Genomic DNA, 18,715 nt, shown 5'->3' with positions numbered 1-18,715 from the left:
CTCTCTCTCTCTCTCTCTCTCTCTCTCTCTCTCTCTCTCTCTCTCTCTCTCTCACTTGCACACACACATGCACATCCCTCCTTCTTTTGTTCCCCCCTCCCTTGCTCCCTCTAACATACACTTGGGAAAGCAATCCCACTTCCTCATGTGTGGCACACGCATGCTCACAACCAGCATTAAAGAGAACTTCAGGAACTCAGGGCAGTTGTGATTTTCTCTGAAACCTGACTTTTCGAGACAGGGTTTCTGTGTGTAGCCCTGGCTGTCCTGGAACTCACTCTATAGACCAGGCTGGCCTCAAATTCAGAAATCTGCCTGCCTCTGCCTCCCAAGTGCTGGGATTAAAGGCATGCACCACCACTGCCTGGCGAAACCTGACTTCTAAAAGCGTATGTGGATCTTGTGGCTCCAAGAGCCAGTGGAACAGTGCACTTGCTTTCAGGAAAATGGTTCTGAAAACAGCTAATATGTTAGTTAGTCTTTACTTTCCCAAAGAAGTGAGGATTAACTTTATTGTAGGTTAAATTAGCTAAACATCAAAAGAGAAAAAAAGAAAGACAAGGACAATAAACAGTCACATTGCCACATGCCCCTGGAAGCCAGGGGTGACGAGACCAAATGCAACTTGAGAAGGAGTCTGAGCATGAGCATTTTCCAGATTCCAAGTAAAGAAACAAGGCAAACTTTGCTATGGACAAGACATCGGAGACCACAAGCAGCAGCAGCCACCACAGCCTAGTCTGTTTCAGACAACTCTCCAACCACCCCTAAAAGGACTGCTCAGGAGCCCAGCAGAGGCGAGTTTTCCTACACTGCACCTACCCATCACTCTGACCTGGCACCAACCGGCTAGGCTAAGAAGCATCCTACCTCTCCCTCCGAAAGAGCCCTGAGCTCACAGCCAGCATGCCTCCTCAGAGGCAGAACTGAGAAACCAGGCAGGCGCAGTGCTGCGGTGCCAGGCGCTAGCCTAGGAACACTAGGTTCATTAGCTTTTAACTGAAAGGTTCAAAATTTGTGTTCTGTTTGGCACCAAGAAAAGCACACAGGGAGATGTGCAAAAAGTCAAATTCACATGGATCCTTTTGAGGGTAACCATATGAAGGACAGACAAAAGAATCTCAAGTACCCAGAGGATTTCAGAAAAGACATGAAATGAGCTCTGGTGTTACAGGGTGGAAGGAAATCCCCGAGTGCTGGGGGCATCTGTTCTCCACTGAGTGTCTGTCTGTCTAGGCAGCCTGTGTGCCTGGGCCCAAGCTGGGGACTAAGGATGATATAAAGGCGGCTGTGCCCAACATCACCTCACAGCAGCGAGCGTCACCAAAGTTCAGTTGAGCATTTACTGTGTCAACCTCCTTGGCCTGCAGTAATTCATGAGATTCCCCACTCCAATCCAGCACAAACCCCAAGACATGGGAGAAAACAGAAGAATCTTACGGCAGTAGGCAGGCAAAACTTTTTTTTTTTTTTTTTTACATAAAATTACTATCTTTAGATCATTTCTGGGGACTCTTTCTATACTTAGAAGAATGAACAATTTACCTCAACTGGTACTGGATTATCCCAGCTCTCCTCAGAACAAGGCCTGTAACTATTATGAAGCCTGACTTGCATGTTCAATGCTTCATGTCACAAAAACTACAAATAAATTACTCCCCTGGATGGAAAATGGAAACTAAAGAGGCCCGTGGACTTAGTAATGGCAGTGTTAAAAAAAGACATACCTCCCTGTTTACAAAGACAATTGCCAAAGAAGCCGCTCCGAAAAAAGCCAAGGTCCTAAGGTAGATTACAAAGTTTTAAGAGGGTTGATCAGGGGAAGAGTCAGTGTCAAGCCTGCTGATAATACAGCTCTCAACACCGCCAAAATCAGTCTCCACATTTACTTAGAACAAAAGAGCTGGGCTCCCATCTTTAAGGTCAGATTAAGGTGACGGGCTGGATTAAGCCATCCATCAGGTAGAATAAATGTTCTGACTAGAGCCTAAACACTTCTAATAGGAGGGTCAGCACAGAGGCCTGGCCCAGTGGGGAGATGCCCTGTGGCTGCAGCTCAGAAGGCTGCCCTACAAATTCTCACTAGACGCTTAATCAATACGATGCCTTAGGACTTGAACTGCTACCGTAAAATCAATATTACCTTTATTTTAAGTAGCAGGAGGAACAATGAGATTATCTTGTTGCTTACAAGTCTGTCGTGGACAATCTGGCTCCTGGTGTATGTCATCTTTCGCTTTTGCCTGGGAGGAATGTGTTTGCTGGGCTTGGAGACACCCTAGCAGCAGGGCCACAGACAGGGAGAGGTGAGGGAACATACAATAGCTCAGGAAAGCCCAAGACCAACTCTGTGAAAAGGTCCCAAGGCTTCCTTCCATCCAGCAGCTGCACACTGGACCTCTTGCTCTCAGCTTCAGATCCCTGCCTCCCCAGAGACCCTTGGATGCCACATGGGTACCAGAGGACCAAAGGGCTGTTCTTCCTCAGTCTTCTGATTGCCAACAGTCACAATCTAGTCCCGAAAATTCTGATGCCATTCTGGTCCCTCTCGACTCTGAACCATCTTCAGTCATTCTCACAAGAAATCTTGTCAACTCTGCCTCAGGATTCCCTCCTGTTCCAGACATCAGTGCACCCTTGGCAAGACTTTCTCCCTAACTCCACTCTCGCCCTCAGAAATATTTATAAAATAACAAATCAGTTGTTATTCTTGACCTTAAATTAACCCTTACAGTGGTTTGCACAGAGTTGTAATAGAACCTAAATATTTACCCAAGACTAAAGGTGCTTCTATGACCTTATATTCTGGCCACAGAGCACCTTCACCTCCTAGACGAGGGCATGAAAAGTCCACGCGTCCTCAGTCCTGTGGTGTTGTATATGGAGCTTCACAGAAAACGCCATTTGGGATCACTCTAACTAAAGCCCCTCCACCCATGTTCCTCATGACTTCATTACCTGTATAATGGCCACTGCTTCCTGGCTTGCCTCTAACAGAATGTTAGCCTAGAGAGGAACAGTTCTCCTCTGTATTGTTACCACAGAAACCATCAAGAACAGAGTGAGCACATAGAATCTTTGTAAAGAATACATGGGTAACCATGGAAATCTGGTATTGATATCAGTCATGCTGAATGCACTGGCAAAGCACTTTGGTCAAAGAGAGAAGCTGAGCATAGAAAGTTCTTTGGTTTTTTTTCTAAATTGGTTTAATCTTTTTAACATTCCAAAAGAGTAATATTTCCAATAAGAGGTCAAGAAGAAAACAAGTCTGAATGTCAGTGTTGACAGCAGAGGTTCAGATGGTGTCTCCAGATACCGTCACCAAATCTGCCTCTGATAAGTGGATTTGGCTCACCTTGCCTTCGAGCACGCGCGTGCGCACACACACACACACACACACACACATACACACACACACACACACACACACACACACACACACACACACACACACACACATGGCCTTACTCAGGTCCTCACAAGACTGTCCTCAGCACTCAGTGCCTTTCTGAGTTCATCCCCTCTACCAAACAAGAGCAGGCTTACCTCCTAGATAAAGCCTGTTTGGCTCAAAGGCAAAGGAAAAAGAACAGGAAAGGGAGCTGGGTAGTGGTGGCGCACGCCTTTAGTCCCAGCACTTGGGAGGCAAAGGCAGACAGATTTCTTAGTTCGTGGCCAGCCTGGTCTATAGAGTGAGTTCCAGGACAGCCAAGGCTACACAGAGAAACCCTGCCTCAACAAAAACCAACCAAACAAAAAAGAACAGGAAAGGGGTGGGATTCACCCAGGAGCTGGATAAAGGGCCAATGTCCACTCATGTGTTCCCACTGTGTGCAGTAAAAAAGGCTTGTATCCAAACTTATCTGGGTAAGGCATTATACCCACCCACCTGCTAGGTACACACCTGGTACCCACCCACATGCTGGGTAAGGAGCATCTACTCAAACACTGGACATGATGAGTGCTTTGAAGCTTTAACAAGCCTCAGGGATATATTCAAATAAGCCCATTTCTATCTAGGTAAGAAACTGGCATATTAGGTCCAAAACTTTCCAGAAACCAAACAAGGAAGCAGCAGAGATGGAACTAACATCATTCACATGCTGAGATTCCAACTCTTTCCAAGGAATCATCTTAGTGACAAAAATAATGAACACACAAAGAAAATCTTGCTCTTGCTGATTAAATTTAATGTCTCCTGTTTCAGACAGTGCTTCACCACTTTCTACTGACTGGGCCCTTACATGATAACCTCTGGATGAACTGGATTACTACAGAACAAATACAAAAATCCCTGTAAAGTTTCCCTTTCCGACCATACACTGGTAAAATAGTTCAGTTATACGGGACGGTAGTACTAAATTTTCCTTCCTAGCATTTCTACCTTACCAGACAAATGTCAGATGCTTGTCAACTTGGTCAGTGTTATCAAAGGACAAATAACATAGTTCAGCATAACACATGTCCAACTCCCAGGTGCTCACAGTGGGGCCAGAGCCAAGCAATCCTCAAAAGTCAATGGCTGCAGCCAATCTGAACTTCCTTATAAATACAAGACCCAAGAAACAAAAACAAAATCACTATGTTAAAATACCCTCTCATCTGGGAGCTTTTTAAATAAATCAAGAGTAAAATTAAAATTTAATGAAGCAAATTTTTCTCTTGTCAATCTTTACTCACCTGCAATAATTATTTTTAATAAGTCACATGACATCATGACATCTTAAAAGGTTTATGACTACAAGAAAAAAATTACATTCAAAATATTGGGCAAAGGGGCAGAAGTAATTGGGCCAGCATGCTTATTTTAGTCCTTTTATTTGAGGGGTAGATAGGATCCTAGTTTGTAGTCCAGACTGGCCTTGAACTCCTTCTTCCACCTGAGTGCTGGGGGTCATAGACGCCCTCCCTCCCATGCCTGGCTGTCAGAGTTTTTCTCTATCCTGTGACACATTAGAAATCATCTGATGAATATCTTCCAAGTATTCCAGATACTTCCTTTATTGTTCTATTTCCTCACTAAACATTATTAAGGATATCCATCACAAACCCATTTCAAATAGCATTCTGTGAAGAAATAAATTCATTTCCTGTTCTGCTTGAAAGCAATACTGACCACTTCTCTGCTAATGGACCTTCTGTTATCACAGATAAGGTGACAACTTTTAAGGTATAGTAATGATACATTAAGTTAAAACTTGAAACTTGTAACAGCAAGAGAAATCATTCCTGATGCTATAGGACCAGTGAGAACTCAGCTCTTAGGGAGGTCACTGGCACTTCTCTTTTGTGATAAGCTACAGCAAACAACGAAATGCCACCGTGCAAAGATTCTGTTCTTCCTTCATCCCGCCCTCTCTTTCCTCCTTCCTCCCTCTGTCTTTTTTCTTACTCTCTTTCTGTTTTATTTTTAAGATCACAGGCTTGTGAGTTATACGGTGTCAGGTTCAGCCTAAAACGATAAAACCCATACTCTCCCTCTCCCCCCTCGCATGTTCCAGGGGTGTAAATATTTCATGGTATCGCCATCATTCACTCAGTGCTTACATTGTCTGATCAGCCTCCATTCTGTCTGTCCAGTGCTCTGGAGGATAGCGCATTCTCATGTCTGCTGCTCAGTCACATAAAGCCCCTGCTCCTCAAAGGTTCTTCAAAGTTCAATAATTCATTAAACACTGTGCTGGGGTCGGGAAGTACGCACAGAAATGCAAGACTGTAGAATGTGTGGCACTATTAAAGGCTTTCTCTAATAAAACTGGTGACTTTAGAGAAAATGACAGCATTGTTACTAATACAAGAGAGCGCACTCTGAACAATTGGAGCTCTGTTGTGCTAAAAGACAAGAGCTTAAAATAAACAGTTATAGGTAACTCATTAAGCAAGCCCTCTGTGAAACAGGCCATGAAGGAAGGTAAGGACACAATGCCAGCCCAGGTCTTCCCTCAGAATAAGAACTCAAGTCCCCATTGCTACTCTTTGTAAACGTCACAGATACATTTACAATCTCAATTTCAAAACAGTTTGAAACTAAAGACTAATGACATTTTAAACTTAGAAATACTATCTCCAAAATCTACTTACTTACTATCCTTACGCTTTCCTGCTTTTTCTTTTTTTTTTAAGCAATAGGCCATGAAGACACTGAGCAGAACTATACGAAGCACACTTGAAAACAAAGAATAAAATGTTGGGTAGTATATTTGTATCAAGTATCCACTGAACTCAGATCTACTAAGAGCAGAGAAGAACACAAGAGCAGACTAAAAACACCACTTGGTAGTCTCATGGCTATAAGATGCAGTTGGATGACAAAGTATACATCAAGTGCTTAAAGGGCCACATAGTATAGAAACCACTGCTAAGTTAACATCCTAGGCCTGGCCATCTCAAGAAGACAGACCTGAACCAATCCCAGCGGCAGTAGGCAAGGAGATTTTAAGAAGGAAGAAATGACTTATGTATTAAATTGATTTCTTATTTCTCTCAAATAGGCCTTGGGATCAGAAACCAATGCCCAAGTTAATGATTAACACAACAAATTAACTTCTACTTAAATATGATGATGTCACCTGATTCCTTCCTCAAATGATATTCATGTAAAGAGGTTAAAAAAACACCAGAGGCAAGCCAACCTTTGTGAGTTCAAGGCCAACCTGGTCCACATAGTGTCTTCTAGGCCAGTCAGGATTACATAGTAAGATCCTGTCTCAAAAAAAGAGAAGAGAAGAGAAAAGAAAAGAAAAAAGAGAAGAGAAGAAAAGAGAGAGAAAGAAAGAAAGAAAGAGAGAGAGAAAAGAAGAAAGGGTGGAGGGGGGAGGGAAGGAGGGAAGAAAACAAAGAGCAAAGGAAGGCAGGAAGGAAGGAGATTAAAACAAAGTAACAAAAAGTCAGAGACAAAAGGAATGGAAGCAAGATGACAGCAGCCTAGAGATGAAGCCCCACCGAGCATGCTGAGAGGCAGAGGAAGGTAATTAGCACAAGGGCAGAGGCAGAAGCCCCCCACTACCTGGAGCAGCAGAAAGTCCTACAAGAAGCACCCCTCCTCCTTGATGCCTTTTGTCCCAGAAGCCTCGAAAGTTACAGGAACCAGAAACGTCTAACAGCAGATCTATCTTAGAAGTGGGGCTGAAAACAGGGAGACCGGGCAGAAACAAGCGAAGCTTGGTTATCATTTCAGTCCTAAACCTAAGCCAAGGCCAAGCAGAACGTGAGCTGCACTCTTTGACCAAGCAGAACGTGAGTGGCACTGTCTGGAGGGGGCAGCCTGAGGCTAGCTGGGATACTACGATACCTAGGCCACTTCAGGGCAGAAGTAAGAGCTGCATCCAACCCTCAGGTCCACCCCTTCCTCCCAGGTAGCTCAGGGCTCAGAAATCCCAGCAGGTCACCTCCATGCATCCTGCAAGCACTGAGCAAGCTCCTTTGACAAAGGACCTATCTCCCATCATTTCTTCTTAGCTTCCTGCCTGCTGACGGTTAACTAACTCATCAATACTGGACCCTGTCGACAGATCTTCTGACTTCCTATATTTCTTCTCTCACACAGACACTTTCAGGAGAGACAACTTTTGCATTTTCTAATAGTTTTATGAAAAATGTTTACTTTTGCTACTGTATTATTTTTAACTTTTCAGAAATCATTCCTGTTCTCATGTAATGTTCCCCTTTTAATATTTCCTAATGAGAAAACATAAAAGCAGAGAATTATATAACAATTCTTAGGTAAACATTATACAACACCTATAATAATAATCATTTAATACTCTTCATTCTTCTGCTCTACCACTGTTTCTGTATTTTTTTCAGAGAAATACCCAGATGTCATATTTTGACTGCAGTTTGTGTGTGTGTGTGTGTGTGTAATATATCCAGTCAGATAATTCCTAAAAGGTAAACTACATTGTCATAATTAACATATCAATGTGAATGCTTGCCTTTAATATCACCCAGTTCCTGCTTGAAGACAATACTTTCTTTCACTTATTTAAGAGTTATTTGTTTTAAAGAGTTGAAATTATTTTGTTTTCTTTTAAACCACACTTTACATACAGCAATTAAATTTACATGTAAAATAAAAAAACTAGAATGGTTTGGTATAGTTTTAAAAAGAAGAAAAAATACTAAAATGTTCAGGTTACAGAACCACTTCCCTCTGAGCAAGGGCCTTCTTTCTTATTCCAATGACCATTAATGCAAAAGGAGTCAGTGGAGACTAGTCACTGACTATTTCTGTAGCTCTAACCCGTTTAGAAAATTAATTCCCCCTTTTTGACTAAAGTGTTAATTGTATAAAATATAAGAGTATAAGATGCTCATGCCTGTATACAATGTACTTTGATTACATTCAGCCTCCATTGGGGCCATCTCTCATCTGCTCCAGCTCCAGGAGATCTTTGTCTCCCCAGGTAATCCTGCTTCACGTTGCATGAACAGTTTTAATCTGAAATCTACATTGGAAAGAAAATATAATACTTGTCTTTCAGAGTCTGGCTTACTTCACTTAACGTGTTCACCTCTGCTTACATTCATTTCTCCTGCGAACATGATTGTGTTCTTCACCATGGGTAAATAATACTCCACCGTGTCTACACTCCATGTTCTTTATCCATTCATCCTTTGATGGAAACCTGGGCCGATTTATTACTTGGCAGGTGTGAATGGTCCTCCAGTGTGTACAGCTCTGACTCTGTATACTGACTCTGATTCTCACGTACAGATCCAAGGATAGCGTATGCTGTCTTGGTCCTCTGGTTTTGTATTTTGTTGTTTTCTGATTCTGTGCTTTGTGTCTGCCATTCCTAAGGGGCACTCCTCGGGATCTGATGAGTCTTGCCTGACAGTTCATAATTTCCAGTTAGGTGATATAAAGCACATTGGAAGTTCCACACCAGAAGTCCAGTTTGTCAGCTAGAGGCCTCACCCTGGAGTGATGGGGTGTAAACTATGTATCACTACATGTCACCTGTGTGTTTTCATTGGTCTGGTTAGGAACCCCTGCATTTCCTCTGGACACAAAGGTTACACAGCCTGCCTCTCCAAGCAGCACTAGCTCACAACAGAGAGTTCCTCGCTCACTTCTTAAGGCTTGTAGTCTTTGTATAACAAAACCATGTGGGTTTTAAAGCTAAATTAATACATAGCTCCTTTTTAAAAAGGTGTTTTCAAAATGAAAACACTACATTTTCAGCTTCTTTTGAAGACTGCTATTTCCTGAAACACTGACACTCTGAGCCCTGGGGCGGCGGTCTACAGCCTCCCCTGACTGAGTCAGACCCAGCTTCACTAATCATCAGTCCCTACTGCCAGGCAGCAAACATTTAAGGTCTGCTGTGTAATGAGATGCCCCTACATGAAAGACAGAGACATCTGTAGAATATATCGTAATTAGCTTAGTTTTTCATCCTGGAAAGTGGCTGAATAGCCAGGTACAACAGTCAGAGAAGGTAAAAACTGGGGCCTGAGAGCCAGCCAGCTCCCAGTAGCACTTGTTGCTTTCACTGAGGACCTGGGCTCAGTCCCCAGGACCCACAGGGTAGTTCACAAGTATCTACAATTTTAGTTCTAAGAGGATCTGATGCCCTCTTCAAATCTCTCAGCCACTAAGTATGGACATGATACATGTTACATGTATAGACACAGATGCAAAACACCCTTACATGTAAAACAGATAAATCTAAAATTTTTTAAGTTTAAAGAAAAGGTTAAACATATTTCAGGACTCTGTGACAACAGACAAGCAAAACCCTGTGGACTTCATGTTAGCATCCAGAACCTGCGGCAGATATATGGGCGAATCCACAGACCTGTTGCCAGGGCAACGGCCACCATATTCCCAGAATCCACTGGGTTCAACTCCCACCTTTACCTGGAACTACTACGTCACAACCCGTATATATGAGACAATTCCTCCATTTCTCTCTCTCTCTCCCCCCTCTCTCTTTCTGCACCGCTATCCCCCTACTCCCTCTCAATTAAACCTCTTGCACGTGGAACTGTCTAGGCCTGGTGCGATACTTGCGGGCGCATCCTGCCTACACTCAAACACATCACTTCACACCCCAGAATCAAGACATTTTGCAAAGGTCTAGAAGCCAGTATCGAGCACAAGACAGAAAGGGGAGCAAAAGCGCAGGGAAGGAGAATAGAGAGCTAGGATTTGTCCTGATGTTTGCATGGGGAAGGAACACTCTCAAAAATGATGTTTCCGTGAAACAGCAAGGAACCCAGGGTTTTATAGGGTTAAGATAGATCAAATTCTAAATTTTAATGCTTTAAAAAGCCCTAAAAGTTCTTTAATTAGGTAAATATTTATATATTTTATAAATACATGCATTAGAGATAGGTATTATTACATCTGTACAGATGTATATTATTATATACATACAAATATTAACATGTACATGACTGTGTTGAGCAAATGTGTCAAGGAAATTTTTAGAAGTTTCAAAGACAATTTAAACATGCTCTAAAGACTTAAAAAAAAAAATAGAAATCAATCCGCCATTACATTAACAAAAATCTCCAGATAGCAATTTACAACATGGTTATACTTAAGAATTACTAGGAGACTAGATTTTAAGTGTTCTCATCATAAAATAAAATGGTAAATATATGAGGGCCATGTACATATTCTTTGGCGTGATGAATATATACACCATATAGACAATGAAAAGCCCTGTTTTATCACTTTTAAAAATACTTTTTAAAAAAAGAATGTCTAAAATTGAAATCATGTAACTTTTCTCATCATAATGCAATAAAAGTTAGAAAAAAAAAAAGAATGTCTAGACACAGCATTTCTGAGGGCCTGGAAGCAGTTTTCTCTTGGCATCAGACTTAATAGTCCCCTCTGGTGCCTATGCACCTGTTAGCTAAAAACAACAACTCGCTTTCACATTAACAGCCTGTCACTTATCCCTTGAATGTTTATCTCCTTTGGTCACAATTTTATTGTCATTAAACAGCAACTACTGTGTAACCAAATGTATTCAAATGCTCTGAGTACACACAGAGGACACTGTTCCCTTTCCAGCTGAATGGACTCTCAGCTGGTGTGAACAAAAGACAAGAGCCTGCCATTCTTCAAGTTAAAGGAAGAAACAGCCAGGAAGCGCTTGACACAATACCCCTCTCAATTCACTGTGAAATGCTAATGAGCGCGGCCAGCCAAACGCTCGCTTAGCTTTTTCACAAGTTTTGAATCACGAAAATAATTACACATCCTAACGTCTCTTAAAAGGCTATTAATAATAATTTAAAAGCTACTGTAGCTAATACAGTAGTTATTATACACTGCATATACTCCAAAAGGTACCACATACCAAGCAAACAGAAACAGCCCTACTTTGTAAAGGGAACTGCACAGATTTAACATCTGAAGCCAGAGGTTTTCAAAAGCTCCCAACGCCTTAAGAAAGCAGATGAAGTTTGAATCCCTAAAGGTTATCTCACAATCAAGAAGCTGCTATGGCCAGGCAATGAACTGTGGTGAGGACTCCCTGACCTAACTGTCCCCACAGGCCACCAGCTTGTCTTCATTGGCTTATTTCTCATGTACCCTTCTTGCTAGTCTCACTCCATGTGGCTCTCTTTAAGGCAACCATTCCATTGTCTTTTCTGTGCCTTTTACAAATGTGTTAGAACTGAAAGGGCAGGAGAGAAATCCATTTGATTTCTGATTCTCTTTAGGATGGAAGATAGAAATCCAGGGATGTGGGACTTACTTTCCTCTTGTGCTTTGTAGAGAAATGGCACATTATCTAGTGTATGTTTCCCTACAGGTAACAGAAAATCCTTAGCAGCACTGGCTTAACCCGACTGGTCTGTGGCTCTCATGAAGGCCTTGGAGGCTGACGCTCCTTCTAGCCGGCTACTCTAAGGGCTGACCTGCATCTTCAGCACCCAAATGGCAGGAACAGCCAGAGAGCAGGATAAAAAGAAGGGCCTAAGAAGAAGCATGCAAGGGCACAGCAGCTGCCTCTTAAGGAAGCTTCCTGGAAACAACCAGTGTCCCTCTCCTCTTCTCTTGGTCACATGGTGACAACTAGCTGCCAATATGACAAGTTACAGGCCTTCATGGTTCAAGGGAGAAGTGAGACATGGTTTGGAAGTTAGCTTTCAGTCTTCTACAATGAGGCTGGCAACTTGCATAAAACTAGAAATAATTTACATTTTCAGGTAAATAACCTTGTCAGAATAAGACCCAAGTGTTCCAGACTCAAGACCCACTGAGACACAAGGACGGTGCAATGGAGGCCTGCTTGATACTCAAGCCCATGGTTGATCCACTGAACAGCTGAATGCTCACACTCACAGGTGGTTCTCCTTTCTAGAGGAGACATCCGTCTGTGCACAGGCCTGAGGAGATTCTCCTCTGGGTCTTGTCAACTTTCCAAGCTCCTCAGCCCTGCAGCCCAATCACCTCTCATCATTAAGAAAGAGTGGCCTTTCACATCCAAGGGGCAAATCTCACAGAATGACATTCAGCTGATACTTAAAGGTGACAGGGATGAGAGCAAGAAAAATAAAGAAAAATGTAGAAGCCAGTTGGGGCAGCCTTTCATTATATCCCTCTCAGGAGCTATTAATCTTGGTCATAGTCAGTCAGCTAAAAATAATTGCTTCTCCTAACATGTGTAGGACACACAACTAGAAATAGTAACAGGTCAGCCCTTTTACCTAGGAAACATGTGGCTTCTGGCCTGCCTTCTACCATGTGAAAGGCTCTACAGTTGTTGGAGCACAGGTGCCTCTGGTCCTGTGTTGCCTGTATTTTCTAACACCATGACAGACTGTAATGTCAGTGTTCTAACCATTTGTCAAAGGTATTTTAAAGTGAGGTCTGTGATGTCCTCTATGCAATGAAGGCAAGTAATGCCAGCAAGGGCTGTGCCGTCAAGTTTGCCAAAGCATTTCCTTATGGAGATGTTTGAATTTGCTCAGTTTTGTTTTTAATCGCGTGGTGCAGCAATGTTCTCCTGGCTCACTGTTAATTTACCCTTGAGTTAAAGGTCTTTGAGCTTTTAAGTCTATCAGTCTATGGAAAACGCTCTGAACCTGTAATAGATTCTATTCCATAGTTAGTCACTGTGGAATCTAAAGCAGCCAATGAACTCTCAGGGCGTCAGTTACATCAGCTCTACTCTGGGAGCTCTGCCTCAAAAAGCCATGTGGTACTTCTTGGCATTAAGAGTTCAACTGAGTGGGCTTATCTCACTACTAATAATCACAAATATCCATAAATGGGACCTAACTAAAAGGTATTATTAAAAGAGACTTCCAGAGGTCTCCATGGATACACATAGATATAAGAACAAAGGCACCGGCTACCTAAAGTGGGCACCATTAGATGCACGAGGAAAAACTCAATGGTGGGAGCAGAGCCTCCAGATACAAGTCAGTGGGTAGCAAGCACAGCACTATGAAGAAGGTGAGGCACCTAGGGGACAGACAGACCAGCTGCCAATGGAAAGGGGGATGGAAATCCTAGCTTCATACAACAAGATTGAGACATAGGAAGCACAGCTACGTACAGAAAGCCTCACTTCCCAGTGGAGGGAAGTGCACTCTCAAACATTCCGACATTCCAGGAGCGGGCACTCTGTTTGACCAGGGAGGTCCAGAGCCACCCTGCAACCTCCAGGCAGCAATCTTGCCAAATGAAAGGTGTGGGCAGGCTGGAGGGCAGGAAGGACACAAGCCTAAGATAACACCAAAAATCAAAAAGTAAGAATTATCCAGTTGCTATGTATGGGTCTTCCTGGTATGACTTTTCCTGGAAAAATCACTGCAAATATTTTACAAGTTGTGAGAAGTTAGTGTTTCAAAAAAAAAAAAAAATCACCAAGGTACAAAGCCAGTAGTAAATTTTCATTATGCTGATAGACAGCTCTAACACAGAAAGTTGATGTTTATTCTTCTTCAGTGGGCTGAATCGGAATAAATGCTCACACTGAAAGCTCCTCCTGTTGGGTTTTCTGTTTGTCTTGTTTACTGTGAAGTCCTCAATGAAGGAGTCTTTAAAAAAGAAACACCACCACGTCTGACAACAGGAATGTCACTTGCACATTCTGTATACCTTGGGGGAAATTGGCTTGCTTTTATTATAACTATAAACTTCATTTGTCATTTCACAGGAGACATTAAAATAACTGTGGGCAGTTGGAGAGTGTCCCTTGCAAGCCACATTCCTGCCCTGCAGATACACTGCGACCACACAGCTGGGTCAAGAAGAAGCTTGTTGAAATGACTTGTGGAACCACATAATTGCGGCACTATTAGTGGCTAGGGGTGATGAGGGAAGAGTCCTAAAACAGATTATTCCACATTGGTTCAAAACGGCTACATACAACCAGCCATCTTCTACAGACTGTGGAAGGTTTTTAAATACTGAATATTTAACCTCCTTCTTGAATTAATTTTTTTTCTCAAAACAAAACTGATCTACTCTCAAATTTCTATTGCCCCTACATAAACAAAAGAGCAGACAAGCCACAGTGTCTTTCCACCCATCAACATACTATACAACGGTATACCAACTACCCCAACGTGTATACCTTGTTAACACCCCCAAAAGAAACCACTGTGCAGACTGGCTCAAACTAGGTCCTGAGCTACACTCCCTAGGCAGCCTTAAGCGATCTCTCAGCCACTCACTTTCTGCAATAAACATTTTCATGAATGGATTTTTTTTTTTTAATTTTTAAAAGCATATTTATTTAACCCACTAAGTCAGTTCTGTCCATATCCCCAGGTCTGTGGGACCCTCCACGGGAGCTCAAGCAACCACCAGCAGCCATCAACTACCAGTAGCTTCTAAGCCAGGAGTGCGCTCTCCTCTGCCCCTCCCCCACTGGAGGTGGGGTGAATATAATTAAGGTACACTGTATATACGTGGATGAAATTTTCAAGTAAGTAGGATATAAGAATATGTAGTCTTCTGTGCTTAGCTCTTACTGAACATGTTTCTAGGATCCATGTACATTATGGGGCATATCAGAACTTCATTTTCACTCTATGTACATACATACTTGTTCGCCTACTCTTCACTTCATAGACATTTGGGGCTATTTCTATTTTTCTGGCCATTGTAAATATTTCTGCTACAAGCTGTGCACAGGTTTCGGGAGGGCTGAATGTTTTCACTTCTCCTGAGTATTATGTTACCTTCAAGTGAGCAAAAGAAGTAAGTGAGCAGAGAGAAACTTGGAAAGGAAAAAAAAAAACCTGCTGCCACAACAGGAAAGAATTGTGAAACCCAAGCATGAGCACCTACAGTCAGCAAGAAGACGCTAACAAGGACGCCAGGCCAGGACACACATCTTACTCTTTGAAACCATCCACACCATGAGACTGCTCTAGCTGTGAGTCTGGGGTTAAGTCCGCCTCCACAACACTAGGTATGAGCCCTACCAATATCACCAGCAGAAGAGGGCGAAAGCTCCTATCTCAACCTCAGGAATATCCGCCATCGCCCATCTCTCTGTGTTAATTTAAAAACATGTACTCTGAGGTACTGTGCAGTCACATACCCTGCTGGAACCCTGAAGTTGCCAATTCCGCAAAAAAAACTCAAGTTGTGTTAAGTGTGGTAGCTGCTGGTAACAGTTTGTAGAGATTTTAGAAGTGTAAATGCAGGGTCGGCAAATGGTTTCCGCTATGTGTCAAACATGATTTAGGCTCAGGGGTCACATGCGTGCCCTCTTAAATGTCTTTTCTGCCTCCCCTTCCAACTCCTCCACAATTTCTTAAAATGTAAAAACCATTCGTGGCTCAAGGGCCTGGCTGTCACCTAACCAAGGGAAAGAGTCGCAGGTTCACACTCACACCAATCCAAAGTGCCAGATAAGGCTTATAGTTTGTTACTGTTGCTCGAGATAACCTCAACTCAACTGTCTCCATTTACTAATAACTCTCAAGGCCATGCCACTCTGCACCAACCAAGGGTATTTGGCCTTCTACCTGACTGCTGCAACTTTCTCCTGTCCCTCCATTTCCAAGTGAAAACTAATTCTAAATGGAAAAACACCCACTTAATCACTTCATTAAATGCCGAAACAGTACTGAACAAAATCCAGTGTCACTTCATAGTGATACATAGTTTCTTAAAGTAACAAAAACATTAGGCATGGCCCCGCACAGCTGTCATCCAGCACTTAAGAGGCAGAGGGAGATGGTTCTCAAGTCCAAGGCCAGACAACAAAGAAAGAAAAAATAAAAATGAAGGGTACTGGAGTAGGAAAGTATGAGGAGAAACTGTCACTTTCGCTGGTGACATAACTCCAGCAAAAGACTGCTAGAAGTATAAATACTATAAAGTTGTAGGGCATAAAAACAGCAGCAGTTTTCTATACACTAACACACAACTCTATATATAGACACACACACACACACAAACCAACATCAAGAACAACTCCATTAATAATAGCTGCCCTAAAAAATTAATGTGAACAAGGAGGAAAAAAAAAAAAAGCCTGCTAACAAAAGTTGTGGAAAAACTGTGAAGACATGCACAAATAGAAAGACATTCCATGTTCCAGATTCATTATCAGCCTGCTTAAACCCCAAAGTCATTCTTCATAGAAGAATGTGGTAGGCCACAGAAAACCCTGGACAGGCAAAGTAATCAATCATTAGACACCGATGGAGGCAGCACACACCCTGATTCAAATTACCAAGTGCTAATAATTAAAACAGCATGGTAGCACCATTAAATTAGACCACTGACCAACAAGGCAGAGTTGCCGGGTACAGAGCCAGCAAGCAGTTTATTCAATAAATGGTGCTGGAGGAATTGGATATCCACACGGAAGTAATGAAATTGGACCTCTACTTACCTCATACCATTTCCAAAATTTAACTCAAAACTGTCCTAAACTAAAAGACTTAAGCACTGCATCGGGACTGTAAGACTCCTCCTGTGCACTGATTAGGCTGAGAGGGCTGAAACTTTTTAGACTTGATCTGAAGAGCACAGGCAACAACAGACGGAAGTCAAACAGACAAAAAGACATTAAAATGAAAAGCTTCTGCATAATAAAGGGAACATCTAACAAGGGGAAGATACAATCTACACATAGGAAGAAGATACTTGCAAGCAAGATAAGGAGCTCACAACTCCACAGAAAATAAAAGCAATTCAGTTTCACAAAGGACCAGGGAAAGGATATTTCTCACAAGGAACAACACAGTCAGGCATATGTGTGTAATCCCAGCACTCAAAAGACTGAGGTAGGAGGATTTCTTTAAGTTCAAGGCAACCTAAACTACAGTGTGAGGCCTTGACCTTGTCTCAAAAAAAAAAAAAAAAAAAAAAAAAAAACAATGCAAATAGCCAATGGATGTTCATCATCTCCAATCACTATAGAAACCCATGGTATTATTAATAAAGGTAACGGATAATGGCAAACATCGAGGAGGATAAGAAAGATGCTTATTCACTGTTGAAGACAGTGTAAATGAATAGTTATCATAGAAAATGCTACACAAGTCCTCGGGAGACTAAAATTACAAATAGCATCCAATCTTGCAACTTCACTTCTGAGCATACAAACCTGCCTTTCTTAGCATCGAGGCAACTCCTGGGCATTCTTGCGGGGGGTTGGCGGGGGGTGTCTCGATGTAGTTCACCTGTGGTAGTGTCTGGGAGGAATTATCTGAGTTAAAGGACGTGGGAGGGCTCACCACTCCAGATCTGGAGTCCTCAGATTAGGAAGGCAAAAGGGAACCAAACAGGAGCCATTTCCCTCCTCTGCTTCTACCACAGATACAAGTGACAGGGTACCTCACACTCCTGACACCACCACCTCCCAACCATGACAGGCTGTACCTTGGAACTGTAAGCCAAAAGAAATGCTTCCTTCCCTAGGCTGTGTCTACTGGGGTATTCTGCTAGAAAGCAAGTAACTACCCACTAACCAGAGCTGCAGACTTGCTATTAAGAAGTATCTGCCTGTCTACATTCGGTGTGGTGCTGTTCTCCACACTTCCTGGTGAAATCTGAGCTCAGCAGCAGATGAACTGATAAAGGAAAGCACAGCACCAGTCAGCGTCGACAAAGCGAGACATTCTACAATTCGCAGAAATGCTAGAAAGCAGATAAAGTCAAATATGCCAGAGACAGGAAGATAAGTGTAACCTTCCCTTGCATGTGAAATCCACAAACAACTGAACTACAAGAGCCAGGGAGCGGAACTGTGATGACCAGATGCTGAGGGAGGGAAGAAGATGGGCCAATGATGGGCAAAGCCATCAAGTTGTGGCAAGAAGTGCATATTCTTTTCCTGCTGTCGTCCGACTCTTCCATCAGTGTGGCAAGCAGTAAAGAGTATGGACACTTCAGAATCACTAAGAGTAAGTTCCATATATTGGTACTAAGGAAAATGCTAAGCGCCTGAGGAAACAGCTATGTTAAATGTGCTTGATTTAATTATGCTGTGATGGTTAATTTTTATTGGATTAAGGAATGTCTCGGGGATTACAGAAGACAGCCTCTACAATGATTAGTGATGTGGAACTTTCATGTATCTGTTGGCCATTTGTATTGCCTGTTGTTAATTAACTTATTTATTTTTGAGACATGGTCTTATCTTGTAGCCCAGGCTAACCTTCAACCTGAAGCAATCATACTCTCTCATTACCAGTGACAGATCTGACCCAAGGAATGGATTTATCCTTGAATGGATTCATATGCCTAGTTGCAGGAAGGTGCCAC

The 18,715-nt window shown here is 42.5% G+C and overlaps 1 protein-coding gene across 3 annotated transcripts in view; it reads right to left on the bottom strand.

Moving 5' to 3' along the window:
• The window catches only part of Fto (FTO alpha-ketoglutarate dependent dioxygenase), a 356,383-nt gene that overhangs the window by 293,351 nt on the left and 44,317 nt on the right, over positions 1-18,715 (bottom strand). Inside the window, exons 1-2 of one of the 3 annotated variants that reach the window (XM_031340847.1) lie at positions 2,959-2,976; positions 2,144-2,278 (exon numbers count right to left, since the gene is read on the bottom strand). The exons of 1 other annotated variant lie outside the window; for it this stretch is intronic. In XM_031340847.1, coding sequence (XP_031196707.1) covers positions 2,144-2,230 — 87 coding nt within the window. In that variant the 5' untranslated portion in view covers positions 2,231-2,278; positions 2,959-2,976. Of the gene's footprint in view, positions 1-2,143; positions 2,534-2,958; positions 2,977-18,715 lie in introns of those variants that run through there. One more of the 3 variants, XM_031340848.1, reaches the window with a different exon arrangement.

This window comes from Mastomys coucha, unplaced genomic scaffold (genome assembly GCF_008632895.1).
Source record: "Mastomys coucha isolate ucsf_1 unplaced genomic scaffold, UCSF_Mcou_1 pScaffold22, whole genome shotgun sequence".
NCBI lineage: Eukaryota > Metazoa > Chordata > Mammalia > Rodentia > Muridae > Mastomys > Mastomys coucha.
This window is presented reverse-complemented; position numbering and strand designations above follow the sequence as displayed.